Source organism: Heptranchias perlo, chromosome 32 (genome assembly GCF_035084215.1).
Source record: "Heptranchias perlo isolate sHepPer1 chromosome 32, sHepPer1.hap1, whole genome shotgun sequence".
NCBI lineage: Eukaryota > Metazoa > Chordata > Chondrichthyes > Hexanchiformes > Hexanchidae > Heptranchias > Heptranchias perlo.
Window position 1 is genome coordinate 13,944,759 of NC_090356.1, and position 25,725 is coordinate 13,970,483.

Here is a 25,725-nt window from a genome sequence, read left to right on the forward strand (position 1 = left end):
TGAGACAACATGAGGTGTGTCATCTTAAAACAGTTGCACATCAATTAAAATTAATACAAGGTTTAAAGTCCGTGTGCAATTTACCCCTTTTTTACTTTCCTCTTCACTCCTTGGATTCTGAAAATAAGAATGTGGAACTGCAAGGACAGGTGGAAGGTTTTAAATGATTAAAACATATACTTGAATTAGTGTATTCAAGTTAAACCTTGATTTGCTCTATGCAGAGTGTAGCACTTGTGTTGGCTGCTTGCTAACCAGTTGCTTAGTTTTAAAAACTAAAATCCAGCTTAGGTTATATTATAGCCATGTAAAATTCTAAGTGGAGTCAGCTGGGAAGTCAGTCAGCCTATGGCCACATGAGCTCTGATTGGAATCTGAGTGGCAATGCTTATCAAGGGACAATGTTACCTGAGGCAACTTAAGTTGAAACAACGAAGAGCAGAAAGGTAAAGGAACACAGAACCTTAACCAGTGGAAATTTACACCATTGCTTGTGGAGTTGTTTTTGCAATAAGCTCTCATGTAGAGGTCACAGAGTCTTTAAATCATCCAACACGTGACATGCGATCAAAGTAGAACCAGCCACTATATTTAATCTAACTTTATTTTAATGTTTTACTATTTTAAAAATATCCTGCGACACTTTGACCAAACATTGCAAGAGTACATAAAGGAAATGACTTGCATTTATATACATCAAGTCTACAGCACAGAAATAGGCCATTCAGCCCAACTGATCTATGCTGGCATTTATGCTCTGCATGAGCCTCCTCCCTCCCTACTTCATCTAACCCTATCAGCATACCCTTCTATTCCTTTCTTTCTAGTGCCCTTCACGGCCTGAGGATGTCTCAAAGCACTTTACAGCTAACTAAATAGTTTTGAAATGTAGTCACTGTTGTAATGTGGGGCAATGCGGCAGCCAATTTGCACACAGCAAGGTTCCACAAGCAATGAGATAATGATCAGTGTACAAAGTACAATTGAATTTAATAATTTATCTTGTTGAGGAAATCAGATCTTTTCAATTGAATACAATAAGGCAATAAATTATAATGGTGTTAATAAAGAGATAACTACCTACTCAGTAGGGTCTTCATCATTCTTTAAATGAGAATCATAGATGAGACTTTACAAGGATGAACTCAAATTGCAAATAGGGAATCTACCAGGAGTAATCCCCCTTCAACACATTTGGAGCATTGGTAAAAATTTTTAAGGACCTGAAAATTGTGCAGCAATGAAGATAATGAGCTGGATTTCCCTCTTCTCTGTAATGCTGGTGGATCTTGTGCCTGCCCCTTGCCTATACCCCTTCCTAGGGTCAGAGTAATTTAATGATGTAGGTTGGGTATCCAGGCATTGTACACCGCTGCTATGGTGCCCCCCTCAGGTGGGGTGATGGGGGGATTGCTGCAGTGCCCTGCTCCAGTGTAAAGTGACCAGATTTTTAAAAAAAATGAATTTAACACTTTGACTAGGTCAAAGTGATCATTTAAATTTCAACTTTGGAAGCCATGACTCCACTAATGTTTCTAGTGCTCAGTGCCACTAAGGTGCAAATTACAGGAAATATGCTGTTTGGGCATTATTATAGTACGCTGAACCATATTTAGGCAGGCATATTATACAACCAACCTTACTTTTGGTGGGAACTCCTGCACAAGTGTTTTTGAAGTACAGTCATTGTTGTTATGTAGGCAGCAACAAATTTTCACACAGCAAGATCCCACAAACAGCAAATGAGGTGAAGTACCGGTTAATGTTTTTTCTTTGGTGATATTGGTTAAGGAGGAAATGTTGGCCAGGACCCCAGGAGAACTCTCTGCTTTAGACACACGGGATCTTTAATGACCTTCTGAACAGGCAGATGGTGCCTTGGTTTCAATAACATATTATGGATTTGAGTATTGGGAAGGATTGAGAATTTTAAGGAAATTTTAAAACTGAGTGCTGAGATCAGCCACATGCTGAGGATATGTCGACTAGAACTGAATTGCTTGAGCTAGGCATCAATGGGTCAAAGCAAAGACTAAGGAAAGTGTGGGTAGGTTTTTCCCTTTGGGTGCTTGCTGAATGCCAAACAGGTACCTGAGGTGCTCTTGAATTTCCTGTTCCAGGCCATTTACATGGCCTGAGCACGCTGGCTGGGCCTAGCAACAGAAAGATGGGCAGAAATCAGGAGCACTCCTTGCTGATGGTATTGGGACTTCTGCCTGCTGCTAGATAGAAGGCTCTGAGGCTTGAAGATAATATCAAAAAAACAAAGATTTACTTGCCTTTATTTATCTTCTGGCAGTCTCTAGAATCCTCACAGATGCTCTGTTCCATGGGGATCCTGACGCAAGTCCCATTGCCTGGCTTCTTCGAGCACACCTCCTCCTTGGCATCCAATGATCAGATGAGCGAGAAACTGAGGTGGGTCGTCTGGGAATGACCTCTCCTATCTCATTTGAATGGTTGCATTGGGCTTGTCTCTACTCCAGGCCAAGGCTCAGTACTACTGAGAAATCCCAGGCAATCCCTCCGTAGCACAATGGGGAAGACCTGACATAACAGTTCTCTGCTCCTTTTTCCTCTTCACTGTGTCTAGCAACTCAGCGTTTCCCTCGGTCAATGAATAGGAACATCCACCGTATGGTATCAACAACAGATTAGCAGTAAAGTTTCACAAAACATTAAGAAAGAAACATTTTCAAGGACAATGTTTAATCTTAGAATTGTTCATTGATTGCTTCTCTGATGGCTTAGTGAGTTTGTCCAGTGAGTAGCTGAGTCATACAGACCAGGCAGGTCCCATGTCCCGTTCCTGTTATGTGGTGAAGGTATTCTTAGCTGAGGGTGGTAGTAGGAGTGCTACAATTGGCCTCAGTACCTGAGAGAGTGTTCCTGTTCCTGATCACTATCCCGGTGACTGCTGCTGAAAAGATGCATGTGTGGACATCAGTAGAGGACAGGATACGGCTTGCCAGTGATTCCCCCTTGTGGTACAATACCCTGCTGACACTCAAAGTCAAAGCTCACACTTTCTTGGAGGAAACCCTGTAAATCCCAGGGCAACACAAAGGTGATGGGGACCCACATTTTCCATCTGCCTTGCATCCTTGAACTGAGCATCCTCTGGGCAAGAAGCTGAAGAAAATTGTCCTTCAAAAAAACCCCATAAGACATTTGAAAGTTAACCTTTGACGCTGTTTCCATGTGAATGTTGGGATGTGGAAGTGGGGAAAGGAAGTAAGGAATGGGTGCAAATCTCCAGTGAAAACATTTGGAAAGGAGTCTCTCACGAGTTCACTGCTTAGAGACAGTAAAGCAAGTTCCTGGAAGATAAATATTTAAGCCCTGATTTTTAAAAAATGCCAAAAATAGCATTCAGCTAGTTAATGGTGTAGGCTCACCTGTGCCAGCAGTGCACAGGGCGAGCTGTGCTGAACTTTGAAACCAGGGCCCCCCCTCCCTAATTTGAAATGGCTACTGGCACATGAAAAGCTTGTCTAGAGAGTTTGGCTTGTAGCTCACTTGGCTGGCAAGCATAAAAATCCATTGAGCAACAGCTCTTAAGGGGCTGCAGTTCTCCATTAAAGGGTAAGTTATGGTGTTGCGGAAAAGTGGACTAATTGATCATAGCGACATGGCAGAGACATGCGCTTCCTTTTGTGCAGAAGAGTTGGTAAACCCTTTTGCAGGTGGGGCACTAAAGGAGGGTGACCCTATTTGGGGCTGAAGGCTGCCCTGCTGTAAAAGCACAGGTGCAAGCTGCATGGAAGGAGATTGCCTCGTAACTCACTGCAAGTGAGGGAGGTGTTTGCTGGTATCAGGAGGTAAGTGTGCTCCTCATCTTCGCACATTTTTTGTGGGGTCTACCAAACATGGAACAAGCCTAACTTAGTAACTCCTGCAGTCTTTGGGAGGTACCGCTTAAAGCGTTGTACAAATCATTGCCCTCTTTATACACACTCTTCTATTATGCCAAAGCTGAAAGGTACACTTTTCTTGCAGGTGGAGGTGGTGGCTGAGGAACAGAAAACATATTCAGGTTCCATCCTGAGATGCTTCTCTGCTGTTCAGAGCTTTTCAGTGGCCTCAGTAGCCGATGTAGAGATTAGGCTTGATTGCCTAAAAAGACATTCCATTAGTGTTTCTTTTCCTTCAAATAATGGGAACACTGTAGACTGCTGCATCATGCTGCTTCTTGGATAATGGCCATTGATGACATACAGTCAGACACCACCTGAGCACTAAATTGAGCGGATACCTTTCTGTTTATGGGGTTGATGAAGAGCCCTGATGTTCATATGGGTGCCACCTATGATGCCATGCACTCAAGGGAACTCCGTCACTCAGTGAACGCTCTGCTTCTGTGCCTCCTTTCCACAGGGAAAGAGATGCGGCTGTTGGCCCTTGCAAACAGTGTTTGTTATTTGCACTGCAGATTTCCTGATTTAGCAGATGTCCTCTGTGGTGGCTTGGAAGGATCAGGCAGCTTGAAGCTTCATGCTGTGGTAAGCTTCACTTACGGATAGAGCCATCTCTATTCCAAATATTGTCTGCAGGTCACCCTGCAGCAGATGTTACAATTCTAGCAAAGACAGGTCTCCTCTGACATGTCGACATACATGTGAGGAGCCTATAAATCTGGTTCTCGGGAAGTGTTAGCAGAAAAAACAAATAAAAGCAAAAAACAGCAAAAGCAGCTAATGCTGGGCACAAACCCCTGTTCCCTAATTAAACTCCCTCCTGAATGCCTATTCCCCATTATCTCTTTTTTTCAATTCCCATTTGCAACTATCTTTTCTTCCTTCACACACCAACCCAAAATCTGGGTATCTCACTCTGCATGTCCCAACATATCAGTACTGCAATCCTCCTAAATACTCTGAACCCAATTACTTCCTCCACCCATCAACTACTCACTATTCTTCAGTACCATGCCTCAATTACAAAATACACCAAAAATTCTCAATACTTACTTTACCAACACTCACGACTCCCACAACTTACTTCCCAAATACTCTTAATTACTCCTACACCCCTCTCTAATCCTTATAAACCAAATAACCTGTTCCCAAAATCCACATCATGTCATGTTTCCAAAAAACACATCATCTCATCTTCAGCAATGAATGGCACATCAGATCCACTACCTTCTAAAAGGTCATGGCGTAGAAATTCAATTGCGCAGTGCCTGTTTTTTTTTGGGGAAAAATGGGCGCTGCAGGGCCCTGTGCGTGCACTCGGTCCACGCTGTGAAGTGCCTTGGGACGTTTTTACTATGTTAACAGCGGGCTGGTCGACCCCCTCCCGTTTGCCTCCTTCCCTCCCAGACTCACCAATACCGTGGGAGATCTGTTAGTATTAGATATATATAAAATGGATAGTTAAGGTGAATTACAAAAATGATCCTGATCCTCAGTCAGTTTTGACCAATAAGTGTACAAATAACTTTGCCACAAGTGCACACATGAGCCCCAAACTAACAAGGGGCTTTATATATGGACGATGCTGGATAAGGAAGCAGTCAATAAAGAACAACAATGCAATATAAGTCCCAGAGTCCTAACATGTAATAGACACCTTCATTAGAAGTATAAAAAGACAAAAAATTATTCTTTGTAGTCTGTTGTAAGAATGAATAGGTTACAGTGATTTAGAAAAGGAGACAAATAATTTAACAAGAACATATACTCCTGAGTACATTTAGATTAGAAAAACTTTACTTACAGAGGCTTCGTTTCACAGGAGAATGCCAATATATGCAATCAGCAGAGGTTGTAGATCAGTAAACAAAGTTAAATATTAGTCAGATCGCCAATTTTTAAAACTTAAATACATGATTTTAAAAGAATTAGCTTTTCCTGCAAAGTATAAGCATCTTATGTACAAGAAACCTTCTCAGTAATTCCTCCCAGTTCTTCAACTTAAGTTGAGACAACCATGGCTGTCAGAATGATTTGGTAGTTTTCCGTGATGTTTCCTTTGATAGTCATTTTAACTGTAGCTGAGATTATTTGAAGTGGCTTAAAAACAAAATAAAAAAGTTATATTTAAATATCTGTGTAGCCAGAATATGTTATTGTTATGCATTTTAGATCAAAACTTAAAAATACTACAGCTTTCTTTTAAAGAAACATAATTTAGAAATAGTAAAATGTATGCAATTTATGAAGCCACAGAAATTCCCTAAGAAAAATATCCTTCTATGACATAGTTTACTTGGACTTTCAAAAAGCTTTGACAAAGTTCCGCACAGAGTAAAATCCTCTTCTCACAGAAGTGACTATGTAGCCATTGTATATTTTCCAAATATTTCCCTGCTAGTACCAGTGGAAATGCATTCTCACTGGTTACCTGGTTTCTATTGTGTACTCTATCCAATTTATTACAAGTTTCAATTAAATATCAGACTTCAGTTTCTCATGTAGTAATACTTTAATTAATCAACTACACTAAATTCCTTAGTTAAACTTATAATTCATTTTTGGAAGTAATAATAAAAGCTCCAAGTAAAGGTATATAAAGTACTGAACCCATTTCTCAACTATAAAATTGATCCAGGACCCTGGATTAGTGTTATCAGATTTCGCAGTGTACTGACTTACATCATGTCCACTAGGTGGAGTCCAGCTAACAGTAATGGCCTTTGTATTACCAGCTTCCACCGTGGCTTTGGTTGGATCAATGGTGAATCCTTTCAGCTGAACTGCCTGCGGACTGTCAATAGTGAACTCAACACTCTACAAGAAAAATGAAACCAAACCATTGTAGTTTAAAAAAGGATTACAGAAAAACCCTTATATTTCCAGCTGGGCTGTACTTTAGAACTTGAACAATACTGTTACATGCTAATTTTGCGGTACTATTCCATTCTTACAAACCATTTGACTGGAGATTGTCTATTTGGTTATATTTAATGCAGTTGTACTCTTGAATTTGTTCATCTTACCATACATTGATTTCATTATAAAAATATATAACTTTTTACAAATTAGCTTTGAAAAGCCTGGGAAGGTGGAGGAACACAAAATTCAGGCTACATTTTTTGCTCTAGAGTTTAAATTAAATGTTGGTTTGCATCTCTTTAAATAATAATATATTTACACTTTGACTTCTTAGATATGCTTGATATACTTGCAATTGGCCTGAACCCACTTTCCTTATTCCAGTATGCTCTGCATATCGTCTTTTTTCTGGCTCAAGTTTATAATACAATTTTGTTGCAGGGTGCCCTGGTGTTTCAAAACTAGTACAATGGCATAATCTCCTGCCGTAAGTCCGGTGGGAGATTAATGGCATCCACAAGAAAATGGCTGACACCCGGTTGTGCTGCTCCTGAGGCTGAAAAGGGACTTGCCATAATAATGGTGGCTGGTATACAAGTGAATGGAGGCGTACTGGTCTCCCTCAGGTATGTGGGCCTCATCAGTGTGGCCAGACAAAGGTGGGGGAAGAGCGTCCCCGACGCTGCTCTGATCCTGATGGTCACCTTTGAGTGTGTGGCTGCCTCAGGATATGTGTGGAGACCCAGTATGCAAACACCAATGTCACTACGTGCTGGGTTTCTACCTGTCCAACACACTGAGAAGGCTGGGTCTGGCCACGCTGGCTGAGCAGGCGCAGGACATCCTGTCCAGCTGGACCGTCCCCCACCTGCCGCAGGTGGAGAAGTTCCTGAGGAGGAACCCCTTTGACCACAAGGCCGTCAGACAGTGGTCGATATGAAACGTTCTCAGAGTCCTGCAAGGAACTGAGAGGGTGGACTCGATCGGTTTCTTCCCCCACCAGACGGTCGATGTCATTTGGTAGAAGTCTCATCGCCGGAACTGACCAACAGGCAGCAGGATGTAACCTGGATGGTGGTGAGAAAACCCAATGCGGTCCTTCCAACATGCACGTAACCTCAACGCCACCGCGAGCTGCCCTTGAGGCTGTGGCGGGGAGGAAACCGTCTTCCACCTCCTGATGAGCTGCCCCTTTGCGCAGAGGGTGTGGAGAGACATGAGTTGGTATCTGTCCCGGTTCATCCCAAACAGTTTGGTAACACAGGTGCTCTATGGACTGATCCCCGGGACGCATACCGAGACAGATATCACCTGCAGCTGGAAGACGATCAACTCAGTGAAGTTACTTTGGTAGGAAAAACAGAAATGCAGAGTATTTTTTAAATGGTGAGAGATTGGGAAATGTTGATGTTCAAAGGGACCTGGATGTCCTTGTACATGAGTCACTGAAAGCTAACATGCATGTGCAGCAAGCAATTAGGAAGGCAAAGGGTATGTTGGCTTTTATTACAAAAGGATTTGAGTACAGGAGTAAAGAAGTCTTTCTGCAATTATGTAGGGCCTTGGTGAGACTGCACCTGGAGTATTGTGTACAATTTTAGTCTCCTTACCTAAGAAAGGATAGACTTGCCATAGGGGAAGTGCAACGAAGGTTCACCAGACTGATTCCTGGGATGGCGGGATTGTCGTATGAGGAGAGATTGAGTAGACTAGGCCTGTATTATCTAGAGTTTAGAAGAATGAGAGGTGATCTCATCGAAACATACAAAATTCTTACAGGGCTCGACAAGGTAGATGCAGGGAGGATGTTTCCCCTGGATGGGGAGTCTAGAACCGGCGGTCACAGTCTCAGAATAAGGGGTAGGGCATTCAGGACTGAGATGAGGAGAAATTTCTTCACTCAGAGGGTGGTGAATCATTGGAATTCTCTACCACAGAGGGCTGTGGAGGCTCAGTCAATGAGTACATTCAAAACAGAGATCGATAGATTTCTAGAAATCCAAGACATCAAGGGATATGGGGATAGTGCAGGTAAATGGCGTTGAGGTAGAAGATCAGCCATGATCTTGTTGAATGGCGGAGCAGGCTCGAGGGGCCGGACGGCCTACTCCTGCTCCCATTTCATACGTTCTTATGTGAAGGAGGCACTTTGGTCCGCCTGAAACATGCTGGTCTTCCAGCTGAAGGAGCTGTCCACGACCGAGTATTGCTGACAAGGTGCAGGAGTACGTGCTGTGGGATGCACTGAGGCGAGGTGCGACCTACACAAAGGCTCTATTGGGAAAAAGACCACCGTAAAAAGTATGCCATGAGTCATGAGAAATACGGTGTTTGAATTGTAATAATGAGATCGCTTTGTGTACGATCTGTAGTGTTCTTGCTTTGAAATGTACTGGTTTGGAATTGTGATATTTGCTTTGAACTGTGTATACCTTTTAAATTCTATGAAAAAAAGTGGGTTCCAGACCGGTTAAGTGGCCTGGACCCTCGAAGAGACTTAACTTTTTAAAAAATTGAACAGATTGGTCTCTTTGCTCAGAGGGTCAATAAGACCATGGCTGGGGTCAGGAAAGTGGGACACTGGGCAATCCGACACCGCCTCCCCCTTTCCGGACAGGTGCAGGAGTTTCCAGCAGGCATGGCCAGAACAACTACTGTGGGCAAGATAACGCCTGAACATTTCTCTCTCTCACGCACATACATATATGTACATGCATGTAAGATATTTTTATATAAATAATTATTATGTCTAGTGCTCTTCTTGACAACTTTTACCATTATAATTTCTTGTGTCCACATTAATAATGAAAACTGTCTATAGCAACTTGCCACTCTGTAATTACACTGCTCCCCTCCCACTGAAGCCCCTGGCAGGGCGTGTAAATACAGCACAACAAGTTTACATAGGCTGTTTACATTACTGTGGACATAGGAATTTATAATGGAAATATAAAGTAAGTATAAAATGTATGCACCTTTATTGACCAGTACTCAAGTAGGAATGATTGGTAAACTTCAGTCTGAAGAAAATTGAACTATTGCAATAATGACATGATTTACATTTAGAAAACTAGTTTTCACACATACTTGGAAATATTTAATTATTAGGAGTGCTAAAGATGCAAGCAGACTTGAGTAAAGGATGGAGCCACATGAAAGAGTTTTGGCTCTGCACTGCAGTAGTGTTAAATTATTAGTAATACAGGCTTTCAGTGTTATATACAATACTGGATAGGCACTATTTTTATCAACAATACACACAATACTGAGTAGACACTAGTCTTGTAATTGTACTGAAACAATGGCCCAGAATTTGCTGGCATGGGGCATCTCGCCTTGTGCCCCGTTTATTAGATTTTTTTCCTCACCCTTCAGCTCCAAAATCTTTTGCGCCGCAAATTGCTGGAAGTGTGAGGTCAACGGGGCATCCGGGACCTTGGTGAATGACGGGACCAACAGAGAAATGAAGTGAGAGAAAGAAAGATTGGGTTAAGAGAGAGCGAGAAAAAAAGACGGAAAGGAAAAAACTATTAAAATTTTAAATTTTAAAAACCTCTAGGAACAATTTTCTGCCTGCAGGAATGAGACTCCACAGTTTCAATTGTTACCTTTCTGGGCCGGAGAGGTTGAGTGGCATTGCAAGAACATAAATCCAGTCATTAAAAGCGTCCTTATGTTGTTAAGTACCAGCCCTAACTTTCTGCGGTGGATTTAACTCATTTTAACAGCTCAAATGCAGCAATTTCTTGAAACTCATGGGGAGGTAGACAGCGAGCTCCCGCTTTCACGTCGTTAATCGTCCAGCAATTTGTGGCAACTCGCAACTCACGAGGTATCTCTTCCTCACCACATTAATAACAGCATGTACATTAAACTTGCTGTTATTTTCTCAGCAAATTCTGGGCCAATATACCTCTTTTTAATTATCTAAACTGCATTTTGTTACACATCTACAATTCAAAGAAATGTAAAACCATTACCTTTTTAGCAGTAGCATGGGTGGATCGGATACATCCTACCTGGAATTCTCTCGTAGCTGTTGTGTACTTGTTGTCAGACTTTGTGCACTTTAGAGTAAGCAGAACTGATTTCAACACACGAGGAAATTCTGTGGACAACAACTAGAGAAAGTCACTGGTGCAAACTCAACCAGTAGACTGCTGCAGAAATGTTCTTATCCCTTCTCAATTTGACCATAAGTAAAAAATGAACTAGATTGCTGGGAATGGACAAATTTAGATGTACAATTTTGTCTGTCACCTGCCATGGGAAACATATGTCATGTTAGAAACCAATAATAGAACCTTATGTATAGGGGAAACAGCCAGCGACTCCTCCCCTCAGCTGTGTGTAATGGGTTTATAGCATATTCAGTTACATATATACCTGCTTTGTCTGTACCCTCATAATTAGGTAGGATGCTTAAAGATTCAACTGGAACATCTATTGGGTCTCCACCTTCAACAAACATCAAATGTTCTCTTGCAGCTCCCTTCAGCTGGATCGTATGGGCAACCTGCAAGGAGAAAGGTTGAAAATCATCAATCAATTTGGAATTTCCTCTACACAGAAATGCTGCTGCTGCTGCTTTTGGGAGTTTATGAACTGGCTAATTAAATTAACAGTCGGGCACTGGCCACTGTCACTGCACTGGCCATCATTTTCTCGAGGAGATTTGAACTACCCTTCTTACTCTAGATTTTTTTAGCTTTCGAATTTTAGATCAGCTTTATAGGTAATTTCCCAACTCCCTATATTTTCAAGAGTGCTTTCACGAGCCTTGATGTCTAGGTAAGCTTTTGATAATGTGCCCAGGATAATAAACAACCTTTCCATTGATTATCTTTAGCTACTAAAATTAACCCATACTTCCATAGGGTCGCTCTCTCCTGTCTTCGATTGTGATAGAGCATCACAAATTCAAACCTTGTTTTAAATTAAAAATTTTAAGCACATTTATTTCACAAAATATGAACAAGTGAATAACTAACAGTGATATAATCTACACATATATGTTTACATTAAAAATCTTTCAATCTATCTCCTGGAGATGCTAAGCTATATTTTTGCACTTTTTTTCTTATACTCTTTATCAACTAGGCGCCAGCTTGTCCACCATGCCTTTCTATGACAATTTCAATCTGCTTGACTCAGTTCCATCCTCAGCCTGACTCTCCTCTGCTAACCCTGGCTACACCCCTCGAGCAGTTGCTGCGGCTTGCTAGATTTTCATAATTTCAAAAATAACCAGCTGCGACACCATTACTTTAGGTGTGTATATATTTGAAATGTATGTCTTGGTTCCTCTCTCAAGACATGGAAACATCCAAAACAAATCTTGTAACATTTCTATTGAATCGAGCTAGGACAAAGCATGTCGTTTTTAAACACCGATGTTGTATAATTATTTATTTCCTATGATAAGTAGAATAATGGAAGCCTCTTATTGCCATACATTCTTTTCTGTTTAAGAACTTATGTTGTCTCACAAGATAAGAAGGGAGATGTTGCACAATAATGATACATAAGTTTTACAACAGGTTGTCGAGTATAATCAATCTATTTGACTGTGGGACATCATAACTGAACCTGATTTTGTCTACACACACACCACTTCCCAGCACAGGTCAATGGACAGCAACCAGAAGCCCCAGCAGCAGCCCAGGCCAATTTTTCAACTATAGAAACAAGAACTATACAATCCAGTACAAGAATGTAACCATAGATAGGTAAACCATAGATAGGTAAAGGTAATTGTTAAAAAGCAAATTTGCCCATATACAGGTGATGGGACAAGAGTTTTCCAGTTACCTTGTCAAACAGTTCCACTTGTATGCCATCTGAGTAATATAGACTTTCATGGTCGGGACTAAAAGTGACTTCAAATTCTTGATCTTGCATTGCTTCTATGAAACCTTTTATAGGAGAGACTCTGAAGACACTTTGGCCACCATAATTCTGAGTACCTGGCAGAATGTATAAATAAAAAGGGAATTACATTTATTGCATTCTGTTTAGGTTTGTGTTATTTTCTTTCTTTTTTGATAACCTCCCTCTCCACAACTCAATACTCTTACTGGGAATCCTGCATAGTTTTCAAAGATTATTCAGCTTCACTGATTAGCCAGCAAGAGCTGACCAGATCACGACATGGAGAAAAAAAATGTTCGGGTCCAGTAGCATGGTGGTGTAATAATGTGCAGTGTCTAACTTCCTGACCTCAGACTATGCCACTTTGAGAAGTAGATAGAAATGTCATGGGCAAGTCACCTTGATCTTCCAGCAACTTAATATAGAGTGACAGATGAAGGAAAGAACCTTGAGAACAGAGATAATAATAACTAAAAATGAAACACATGTGAGATTTATCAAGAGGGTCTATTTGTAGTGGAACTTACGGTCTCTTGCAAATTGATGAAACTCGTCAAACTGGAAAAAAAAGTTGAACTGTGCAGGAATTATGACACAAACAAATTTAAAGCTTGCGTGTGGCAGCGGTAGCTCTCTTCTCATGTTGACCCTAACAAGTTTCAACCCTCATATCCAGTACATCACCAAGATCACTTGCATCTACTTCTGAAATATAACCCGTCTCCATCTCCACCTCACCACTGTTGAAAACTTTGTACATACTATCATCACCAATGCCCTTCTCACTGTTCTACTAAGCTCCAACCTGCATGAACTTTAACACCTGGAAATCTGCTACCCGCATCCTTTCCTATACTATGTTCTGTTCACTTATCACCTGTGTATTTCTGACCTCACACTGACATCACCCAGTGCACATTAATTTCAAAATCCTCATCCTTGTTTACAAACCCCTGCAAGCCTGTTTTACCCAACTTCTGAGACCTCCTCCAGCTCTTGCAATCTCGACTCTTCTGACTCTTATCTAATGTGCGCTCCACCATTGCTGACACAAGTTTCACTATATTAAAGGTGCTATATAAGTTGTTGTTCCAAGTGTTTCAGTGGCATTGGTCAGATACAGCGACATCCTTCAATGGCTCAGATACATTATCCAGGGTGCAGCTGAACCATATAGACCAAAAAGATGTTAGGTTTGACGTTCTGTTTGTGCTGAGTTAGTTATCTGAGCTTGAGTGGTGGTAGAGGGTCAGCATGCCTGGTTAAGGAAAGAAACATCAAACTGGGATGTTGCTTCTGACTGCTATCCAGTGACACTGACAAGAGTGCACATATCTAGACACTGGGTGAGGACAGGATCAGCTCAGTTATAATAACCCCCTTGGTTGAATAGTCTGCAGACACTGTCTGTCAAGTTGAACATAAAGAATGGAAACTTGGGTAAGGTATCACATGGGACCAGGTGCTTCTAAAACTCTAACCCACCAATGAGTTTCTGCCTTCAGGAGAGAAAATTAACAAAGAAAAATATACAATGGAGTAACATTGTTTGAATTGAAACTATTTGAATTGTCTGAATATAAAATTTCTGGATTAAAAGTGGCTTCAAATAATCAAGATAATTAAGAAATACTTACCCACTAAAGAACCAGATATTTCACTGGATGCCAAGAATGCTGGTAATACTTGTTGGTCTTTGTGTTTTCTGTAAGACAGACTGTCCAGCTTCACATTGAACATGACATGAAGGATTGTGGCATTTTGCAGCTGTCAAAATAATGTATTAATAAAGTCAAGCTAAATTTAAAACTTTGGTTCTACAGACAGCATTTCCAAGACATATCAGCATGTGATTTTTCCAATGTGAATTTTGCAATGAACGGTCCCTGGACTCATTTCAATCATTTAACAACCCAGATTGATGGCCCTACAGGCAGCTCATGTGTCCCAGTGGTACTGCCAGCTCAGTCATAGCATCGTGATGATGGCCGTTCTAGGTCTGTCAATCTTTTTGGGCATTCCTGACCAGATAGGCCAGTATAATCAATTCACGTTAAGTCAACAATCTCTTTGCCAATAAACTCGTACTCACTTAATAGAATTCAATGGCAAGTATTTGCACAAATAATAACTTTTGTCTTAGGCACTTTTTATTGTAATGGAATATTTGTTCAAACATAACAGGGTAGATTTTATGAATTTGCTTTCCATGCCAGGAACATAAATCAATTAAATCAATCCTAACATTTCACACTATAATTACTCTTATATTGCTGTAGTTTGTAAAATAACAGAAGTGATAAAACACATTATAGAGAAGCTAACTTTGTGTAATTTGGGTTGCAGCCAAGGTTAAATGATTTATATGGGAAAAAATGATTGTACGCAACAGCAAACATAATCCAGTTAACAATACTAAATACAATTGTGTTGAATACATAAAATGATTTGAGAATTTCAATCTCAATTCAATTAACAAAATATTAGGTCTCTGTTTGTAGAATTGATTGTATACTTAATGATGCTTAGCAGTAACTTTAACTACAAAATGTATATTGACCTCTCAATGACTCAACGAGTTTATTTCGTGAGTAGTTGAACCATACAGACTAGGAAGGAACCACATTCGGCTCCCAGTCTGTGCTGTATTGGTTGACCTCAGCTGCAGCAGCAATAGGGATGCCACAATTCTTCTCTGCCCCCTGGTTTAGGGAGGGAGAAATCGGCCAGGGCTCCTGTTCATGATCATTATCCATAGAGCCCGGCTTGAAGTGCTGGTGTATAGACATTGGGTGAAGGAAGAATTGGGCTTAGCTGTGATTTCATCCAGTTTCAAATATCTTGCTGACACTGTCATGGTTCACATGTGAGTGATGGTTACTTGGGTGAGATACTGGATGGTGCCGAAGCATTATAGAACCATACATCAGCAAAGAATTAAGGCCTTCAAGAAAAGAGAGAAAGGGAAAAACTGGTGAGAGAAAAAAGAAAACACATATTCTCAGTGTCACTTACCAGAAATGTTACTGTTTTGGTTTGATTTGCAAGAACATACCCCACATCCAATACTCCTTCTACAGAACATGTCACTAATGGATCTATACCACGCCCAGTCAGGATTAGGGAAAGATTTGCTTTAACACTGCGGATTTCCAGAGGTTCATAGAACTGTGAACAGATGGTGGGACATTTCAATTAGGAGTTGTTATTTCAGTAATTACAGATAATTAACTCTATTAACTATACAAGATGGATGTGTTAAATGTTATATTACGATGGAAAGATATCAAGAACAGGGTCACAGCAAAAAAAATGGTTTGGAAGTCATTATAAATAACAACTAATCAAGGATCTACTCAACTTATACTCTGCTTATAGATATTAACTATAACATAACTTAGATTGTTATACTTCTAGTTCCTTTATGTTAGCGTACCCTGCTGACAGAGTATTAGGAACAAAGAGAATGTATCCTGCAAAAACAATTGGTGTAGTTTGCAATTAAACATTTCAAGAATTTAAATGTTTTCTTCTTCAGAACATTACAGTTGTAATTAAGCTACCATCCCCATCTACTCTTTTTATGCTTTGGCTTGCTCTTGTTTGGTGTCTGCCCACCGTTAGCAATTTCTAACAGGCCTTTCAGGCTGGTCTAAATCCGCTCTTACACAAAACGTATGATAGCTTCAGTCTAATATATTAACACATGGTAATGAGATGGAAATAAGCACAGGCATGATTCCATGAATTACTCTTTAAGAATGAAATGTGTGCTTATTTCTCCAGTATAAAGCGTGATGAGGGACAAACACATTCTGGGCTGACAGAAAATCAGTCCTTAAAGGGGACCAACTATATTTTTATTTGGAGCAAATATGAAATTGGACGCTAACTCTGGGCTTGTGAGAGCTGAATTTTCAAATGCTTTTTGGCAGTTTTTGCCAGGAAGATTTTTCACTCCTACAATTAAATATCTGGATTTGGGAATTGCTCTTTTTGTGATATTGGAGGAGGAAGAACAGGATGAAAGGAGGAAATCAAGGTCGCTTGCAATGGAGAAGAAATGGCCACACACACTGTTCCCTGCCTAGTAATACCAGGTCTTGAGTGACCTAAACAGCCACCCTTAAAGGGACCACTGGAGGCCACTTAGAAAACATCCAGAAAACTTTTAAAAAGTTATATTTTTGTGGAGCCAGAAAGAGAAGGAGTGCTCCTCCTGGCTTCACAAAAATACTGCTGAGCTGCTGTTGGCCTGGGCCTTCCCCCCACCCCATTGCTTCGTGTTCCCTCCCTCTTCCCCAGGCCAGCTCCATGTCAGATCCGGCTGGAATTGGTCAGACCCTCATCGGCAAGCAGCATCGGGACGCCTGTTTGGCACCCGCGGCTCGCCGCTTCCATTCAAATGAGGTTGAATTTGGCTTGGGCCTCATGCTGGCCTGGATCAGTGTGCACAGCAATCACTCTGCCACCTTGCTGCCCGTTTTGGGCACAAATCGAATTTCTCCCACACCCCGTGAGTTTAGTCTACTAGCAATAAACAAAAAGCATTTGCTTCACCTCTACAGCTCTTTAACAGTCTTAACAATGCTTTTAATTTCCTGCTCTGAGAGAGTGTGTGTGTGTGTGTGTGTGTGTGTGTGTGTGTGCGCGCGAGATCCCATAAGCAGTAAGTTCTGGAAGCAGTGGCCACGCAGTAAACGTCAACAGGATGTCCTGCCGTTAATTCGCTGGAATGAGCATTTTTAACCTGTCGTACCATAAGTAAAACAAATGTGAAACACACAGAATGCAGTTCCATTGGTTTTGTGCATACTACTTATTTTAATATGAACGAACTAAAGTAAACAAAAATGTGTTACCAGTCTGCTCTCTGTTGGTGTGAAGGAAAAAATGAGATTGTGAGTAGCTCCAGGCTGAAGGGATCGAAGGGAATTTAACATTTCGAAGGGTCCACCAGGATCCAGAACAGATGATTTCAGCTGTAGCATTGTTAGTCAAGGATTTACTTGGATAAGATTACAGGAAACTGATGGAATGGAGATAAATTAATCTGGCAATGTTATGTTGGCTCACTATAAATGCTATTAAGAACATAATAAATAGGAGCAGGAGTAGGTCAAACGGCCCCTGAGCCTGCTCCGCCATTCAATCAGATCATGGTTGATTTTTGACCTCAACTCCACTTTCCCACCCAATCCCCATATCCCTTGATTCCCCTAGAGTCCAAAAATCTATCCATCTCAGCCTTGAATATATTCAATGACTCAGCATCCACAGCCCTCTGGGGTGGAGAATTCCAAAGATTCACAACCCTCTGCATGAAGAAATTCCTTCTCATCTTAGTCTTGAATGGCCGACCCCTTATCCTGCGATTATGCCCCCTAGTTCTAGATTCTCCACCCAGCGGAAACGATCTCTCAGCATCTACCCTGTCAAGCCAACTCACCAAGGCTTCTTCGACAGCACCTCCCAAATCCATGACCTCTACCACCTAGAAGGACAAGGGCAGTAGGCACATGGGAACAACACCACCTGCACGTTCCCCTCCAAGTCACGCACCATCCCGACTTGGAAATATATCGCCGTTCCTCCATTGTCGCTCGGTCAAAATCCTGGAGCTCCCTACCTAACAGCACTGTGGGAAAACCTTCACCACACGGACTGCAGCGGTTCAAGAAGGCGGCTCACCACCACCTTCTCAAAGGCAATTAGGGATGGGCAATAAATGCTGGCCTTGCCAGCGACGCCCACATCCCATGAACGAATGAAACAAAAGCCCCCTCATAATCTTATATATTTCAATTAGATCACCTTTCTGAACTCCAGAGAGTATAGGCCCATTCTACTCAACCTCTCTTCATAGGACAACCCTCTCTCCCAGGAATTAATCGAGTGAACCTTCGTTGCACCATCTCCAAGACAAGTACATACTTCCTTAGATAAGGCGACCAAAACTGTACGCAGTACTCCAGGTGAGGTTTCATTAATGCCCTGTACAACTGTAGTAAGACTTCCTTACTCTTGTACTCCAACCCCCTTGCAATAAAGGCCAACATGCCATTTGCTTTCCTAATTGCCTGCTGTACCTGCATACTAACCTTTTGTATGAGGACACCCAAATCTCTCTGAATGCTAACGTTTAATAGTTTCTCACCATTTAAAAAATATTCTGTTTTTCTATTCTTCCTACCAAAGTGAATAACCTCATATTTCCCCACATTATACTCCATCTGCGACCTTCTTGCCTACTCACTTAGCCTGTCTATATCCCTTTGCAGACACTTTGGGCTCGATATTAGCAGGGCGGCGTGTTCTCAGCAGGTGGGGGGGGGGGGTCGACTGGGCGCGTGGGTAACGCGCCTGGTGAAATCAGTGTGCTCTGCACGGAATTGCAGGCTAATTGGAGCCGCTTACCTGTGCTTCCGGGTTTCCCGCTGGTAAGCTGCGCGGCGGGCGGACTGAGCATACGCAGTAAGGTCTGTCAGCTGGAGGAGCCCTATTTAAAGGGGCAGTCCTCCACCGACTGATGCTGCAGAAAATAGGAAAAATTACAGCATGGAGCAGCCCAGGGAGAAGGCTGCTCCCAGGTTTAATGATGCCTCACTCCAGGTATCATTGGATGGGATGAGGAGGAGGGGGAGGACAGAGATCTTCCCCCCGGCGGGTGGGAGGAAGCAGCCTGTCTCTGCCACCAAGAAGGCCTGGCTCGAGGTGGCAGAGGTCACCACCAACATATCGCCCACCTGCATACAGTGCAGGAGGCGCTTCAATGACCTAAGTAGGTCAGCCGAAGTGAGTACACTTACTCATTCCCCTACACTCCATCTGCCACATCACCGCCCCAATCCCACATCGCCTTCTGCACTGCCAACACTACTCTGTCACATCACCCCTCACACCCACTCAAAGCTCATCCTCATCTTACCTGCACTTACTCACCTCCCCAGTACTCATCCCACCACGACCACTCAACCCAATGCTCATACAATCTCATGGCTCTATCTCATACTCACCCTCTCATACATCTCTTTACAGTCAGCCTCACTCAACCTGCCACTACTTGTGCTGCAGCCACAGGGCATGCATCACATATGTGCAGTAGGAAGCGTAAGGCAAACGTGTCGTGAGCATGAAGGGGATGCACAAGGGTGTTTGAGGGTTTGTCATGGTGTTTACCTATATTTAATTTCTGATCAACTCACATAACATATTATATTGTCACCACTACTGCCACGTCTTTGCGAATCTTGTCTGGTTTGTGCAATAATGCCCTTTCCTGAGGATCACTATGAAGGCCCACAACTGATGCCACCCGTTGTGTCACTGCAGAGTGGGTGTAGGTGTATTTGCAGGGCTCTTTTGTGCAGACGACTGAGAGACGTCGGCAATGTCCCCGGTGGCACCCTGGAAGGATGTGGAGGAGAAGTTGTTGAGGGCAGTGGTGACTTTGACAGCGACAGGTAAGAAGATGGTGCTCGGGCCAGCCGGGAGCAGCTCGGCATGAAGGAGGCTGCAGATGTCAACGACTACATGTCGAGTGACTCTGAGCCTCTGTGTGCACTGCTGCTCAGAGGTCCAGGAAGCTGAGCCTCGGTCTGTAGAGCCTGTGGCGAGGATAGTGCCTTCTGCGATGCATCTCTCTCTGCCGTTGCCCTCCCTCCTGCTGTGCAGGTGGATATGTCACAGCACTGTGTTGTGGGGCTCCACGTGTCAGAGGTGGACAGCGTGGCCGGCGAGACTGGTGATGCTGTTCGTCCTTCGAGGAGGTCACGACTGCAGCTACGGCGGCCCCCATCCGCAAGATGTACATCTGAGGGGGTCCGCAAGGTAGGTACATGTGTCCGGACATTGGGGTAAGTGTGCAAGTTGGTGAATTTTATTGTTAGGTGGAGTGCGGTGGAGGCCAAACTTTGTCCAAAGTGACAGAGTGGCCTCCTGCAATGAGTGAGGGTCTCCCCCCACCCCCGCACCTGTCAAATGGACCTTTGCAGCTGCCACACGCTGATAGCTGCAACACGTCCATTTGAACTGGGAGTGTTTCCCCCAGTATGGGAAACAGTCTTAGTTCATTTCAAAATCCCAGCCCTCCTAAAATATCAAGTCAATCAGGTCTGTAAACGACCTGAAGTACCTGTTTAAGTACTTTAAGTGGCACCCTGCCGGCTTTAATTGCCGGCGGGAGTCCCACATGCGGGGGCTTCGCGCGCATGTCAGCGCATCACTGGGGAACCCGGAAGTGGGCGGGTTGGAGCCGGGCTCCAGACCCGCCCCGGGAATCCCGGATTTTCGCAACCCCCCCTGCCACAAACGCACCCGATCGTGGGTGCGAAAATCGAGCCCTTAGTGTTCTCCTCACAGCTTACTTTCCCACCTAGCTTTGTATCATCAGCAAACTTGGATACATTACACTTGGTCCCTTCATCTAAGTCATTAATATGGATTGTAACTAGCTGAGGCCCAAGCAACGATCCTTGCAGCACCCCACTAGTTACAGCCTGCCAACCTGAGAATGACCCATTTATCCCTACTCTCTGTTTTCTGTCCTTTAACCAATCCTCTATCCATGCTAATATATTACCCCCAATCCCATGAGCCCTTACCTTGTGTAACAACCTTTTATGTGGCACCTTATCGAATGCCTTTTGAAAATCCAACTATACTACATCCACTGGTTCCCCTTTATCTACCCTGCTAGTTACATCCTCAAAAAACTCTAATAAATTTGTCAAACACGATTTCCCTTTCATAAAACCATGTTGACTCTGTCTAATTATATTATGATTTTCTAATTGCTCTGTTATGTATACAGTGCTATACACTTAGTGAAATAGTTTAATAAATTATTGTACTTCTATTTTAAACTTTCCCTTTTAATTCCTGGCCTGTGTCTTACACCATTCTCTCACCAAGAAGATTGGCTGCCCTACTCTCATGCCTCTGAACATGCTGACCATGACAGCAGGCCAGGAGACTTATCCTCTGATGTTCTCCCCTGTGGAGGAGAAGCACATTGCTAACCTCGGCACCACCTCACATTGGATTTATTAATCTACTTTCTGGTGCCGCACCTTAGTCCATTAATAAACTAGGCCACCAACCTAAAACAACATTTTAATGTGCTGCTTGAAGTGTGAATGAAATTTAGAAACACATTTTAAACCTGCATGATAAACATGCATCCTGTGATTCCCACATGATGAGTGTCCATCATGTGGGAGTGGAGGATAGCCATTTGACTTGCATGTAGAGGTTAAGTCAGAAGGGTGAGTCAATCGAGCCACTCACTCATAAGTGCTGGAGACTGAATAATATAAAGTATTGACAGAAATCATGGAGTACATTATCTGCATACCCTTTCATTTGGGCAATTGCATACAGCACAAAGAGATGAAAGAGGAGAGGGGGAAAAAAAGCAAAGCATAAGCTCAGACTATACTTAAGGGCAACCCATACCTTCAAGAGACTTCTTGGAACTCATGGAGTAGAAAAGGATACATCCAGGTGGTTAGGAGAAATATTCTGAACCATGATACTTTTAAGCACTCTCTGTCCTGTAATAATGGTATTAAAGTAAATTGTATTGACTTAAGTTTAAAGAAAGTAACATTTCTGAGAGGAAAACTGGCCCTAATTTTTTCTAAAGCTTCGTCATCAGGTACCGACCAGTATTGGCACCTGAGGCTATTAGGAAAAATGAAAACAAACCAAAAAATAAACTGCACAGGTTGGATTAATTAACACAATGTTTGATGCTCTAAATCTGTCAAATGTAATCATCTCCTACAGAGAGACTGGAGATTTGTCCCAAACTTTTGCCAGAGGCCTGACTAGGAGCAAAGAGCATTTAGCTGGGAGAAATGAACAGGTGCAATGGCCCAGGTACTGGAGCTGTATACAACATGGCATTCAAACACCATATATGGCACCGTCAAACTCAAAGCCATGGTGACATTTCAGTACGTGGTTCCCCCAGAACCTATCCAGTTTGGCTATATTACAACAGAATGTGGAGGATTGGAATGAAGAAAAGTACATAGTTTAAGTAATTATTTTGTGGTTCAAGAAACATTCTTTTATGAGAATTCTATTTTTTGCATTTTCTCCCCTCCCGAAAGTGCTGGCCGATGCTGGAGTAAAGTTTTATGGATGCTGGCCAATCTCCGAACCTCAGCCACTTTTCATGTGCCAACCAGGTGGGGCACATCAGAGCTGAGACCAATTCTATCCTTACCTGACGCATTTTCTAGCAGGAGTCCCGGGGCAACTATTAGAAGCTGGATCCTTGGCTGATTTTTCCCTTTCTTAGTCTGGGTTATGGCCGCCCTTCTACTGCCCCCTGGCGGAGACTAGTCAACAGCACAGAGCGAGGGTCAATTTAAGAACCTGGGACCTTTATGAATGGTGTGGCTCAGTTCCGTAAGGTTCCATTTATTTACTAACTAAGACATCAGGGCGTCAATGCATATTTCTAATATTCTCAATTAAATCTATAATGAATTCTGTAATTCAACCAAAACTATAATCAGTTATTTAAAGCGTTTCCTCACCTACTGCAATCTCTCCACAGTTCACCATATTCCATTTGTTACCAGAAATGAGTAGTAGTGGTGGGGCAACTGTAGGGCAATTAACCTCTAGATACAGGGTATTGTGGATGCTACAAATACACAAAATATTAATGGTTATTCCCACAGTAGGTATCAACATGAGCATAGTTCTAAAACACAAAGTTACTAAAAACATAGGGATAGGTTTTCAACTTGCCACCCGGGCATAAAACCGGCATTTTGGATCAGGCACCAGTTATAGAAACCACCCGAGTTTCATTTACAAATTGAAAATCTACCCCACAGTTTATCCTGTGCAAAAATTACATTCCTTTTGTAACAAGCTGTTATTTAAAAAGCAATCGATGAGGCTAAGATGTTTGTATAACTATGAATAAGATTGATACATTTTAGATGACTTTAAAAAAGTATATTTATGTATTATGCTACATATATTTATATATCTCTTGCTATTCCATTGCTCATCTGCCTGTACTTCATATCTGTATTAATTTTGGAATAAGTGGGAAGAAAATGTTAAACTCCCCATCTAATTTATATTCCACCTATGACATTGGTGACACATTTTCTAAAGAAATTCTTTTTTTGTAGCCCAAGGAAAATCAGGTTACACTGCTGCAGGGTGTTAGTGTGTCACTGTGGTCTTATTCCATGTTATGGTCACTTGGTTATCAGATACCAAAAGCCATCGTTATTGTAGACCAATGACTGAACACAATTTCGAGTGATCACAGTGCTCAAAAAAATGCCATTGTTTAAAAGCAACACTAACAGGCTGGACATGTGATCACTATTGGACAAAGATTTCAAGAAAGTGATACTAACAGTTGAAAGGATCATGTGATTACTATTGGCCAATAACATTGCTAGAAGATGACAAACATTTGGACATCATATGATGACAATTGGCCAAGAATACAGTAATTTATTAAATATATAATAGCAATCATTTTGCTTCATAAAATATACTCCTTTATGAGCCATTTTTCTCCCCTTCTCTCCTTAAAGTGCTGACTGATCATGGAGCATAGATCCATGGACAGTTGCTACCATCTGGTTTTCAGCCAAGTAGCTATTCTTCATATATGGCTCTAGACAGTGAGTACTGGCAGGCTACTTGACCATTAGGATCATCACAACCATGTCTGATTCTGCCCATCTCCACATATGCACGAATTGCAGCCATAGTCCTTGAACAGCGATCAGGACCAGGAATCCTGGCTAATTTTTCTCCTTCCTAAAGTAGCGGTACTGAAACTAACAGTAGCTGATCTACTACTGCCCAAGCTGAGATCTGCTAACTGAGCAAAGAGAGGGAAACAAATTTGGGAACGTCTGGTCTGTATGGCTCCGTTTCACACTGGGCAGTGCATGTAACAATTGGTAAATCACTGGTGTTTAGAAGCCATTTTTGTTGCATTGGGGCCATTATCTCAATGGGTTTGGCCTATCACAGAATCCTAGACTTTCAGTGATCGCAGAGAATAATTCCAAATCCAAATAAATTATTGATTGCTCTGAAGCATAAATTTATATGAGAGGGATGGGTATTAGAGGTATATCATGTACAATGTGTTTTCTCCAGATGACTAAAAGAGCATACAACATAATCAATCTAACAGGCATGTTGTCACCTCTCCTTAGTACTGCATTGCAGAGCTAGTTCTAACTGGCGGACCAAAAGTAGATGAATGGTAATTGAGAAGAAGGATCTGTATTTACAATCTTCTTACCAATTAACTCTAATTATAAGATGTATGCATTTTTCCTGCAGGTCTTAGAATCCTTCTAGTATATTATTGACCATTCTAAATTCATATAACTCTTAAAATTAACAAAACCACAACTTTCTTTTCTTTTGTCCCCAATAACAGTTTTGATGCAACATTCAGTTCATGTTATGAATATTATCAGAAATGTTAGTGTGATACAATTGTTTCTAATTGGCTGTAAAACCTAAAAGTTTAGGTGTCAGAAAAATACTTAAGAGTCAGCTACAGAGGAATGTAAAAGAATATAATTCAAGAAACAGTTTTTAGCCAGGAAAGCAGGAAATGCTGTTCCTAGGCGTCTGAGTGTAATTTCTTCCCTAATATAATCACTTCCTCTTAAGTAACTCCATTTACTTTCATACATTCAACAGAAAGAATGCTGATATTTGCTGAATCGAATCTAAAGATGAAACCTCTTTTATTTTCAATGTTTTATACTGTAAATTATATTACATCATATAGGATGATATATTATTCCTAAGAATTTTTTTTTAAGGTGGTGATGTCATGGGATAATTTTCCAAGTTTGTGTTGGCGGTAGGGAAGTTGCCAGTGCCTATTGGAAAATGGCACTGGAAATTGTCTGTCCATTGTGGTATAAACACAATGCACAAGGAGGAGCCATGGGATACAATCTGCATCTCACTCATGGAACTAACCAAAACTCATTTATGACTGTTTACAAACTATCCAGTCAATCTACTTGTGGAATATAAATCATATCCCATGGAT

General features: G+C 41.8%; 1 protein-coding gene across 1 annotated transcript in view; it reads right to left on the reverse strand.

Annotated features, from left to right (window-relative positions):
• Positions 1–2,286: 2,286 nt before the first annotated feature.
• The window catches only part of cfap74 (cilia and flagella associated protein 74), a 154,597-nt gene continuing 131,158 nt past the window's right edge, over positions 2,287–25,725 (reverse strand). Inside the window, exons 30-40 of the mRNA XM_067970088.1 lie at positions 23,201–23,310; positions 22,149–22,204; positions 17,513–17,632; positions 15,666–15,818; positions 14,288–14,417; positions 12,591–12,745; positions 11,166–11,295; positions 10,760–10,887; positions 6,600–6,734; positions 5,722–6,017; positions 2,287–2,917 (exon numbers count right to left, since the gene is read on the reverse strand). Of these exons, the coding sequence (XP_067826189.1) occupies positions 5,919–6,017; positions 6,600–6,734; positions 10,760–10,887; positions 11,166–11,295; positions 12,591–12,745; positions 14,288–14,417; positions 15,666–15,818; positions 17,513–17,632; positions 22,149–22,204; positions 23,201–23,310 (1,216 nt within the window). The 3' untranslated portion in view covers positions 2,287–2,917; positions 5,722–5,918. The remainder of the gene's footprint in view (positions 2,918–5,721; positions 6,018–6,599; positions 6,735–10,759; positions 10,888–11,165; positions 11,296–12,590; positions 12,746–14,287; positions 14,418–15,665; positions 15,819–17,512; positions 17,633–22,148; positions 22,205–23,200; positions 23,311–25,725) is intronic.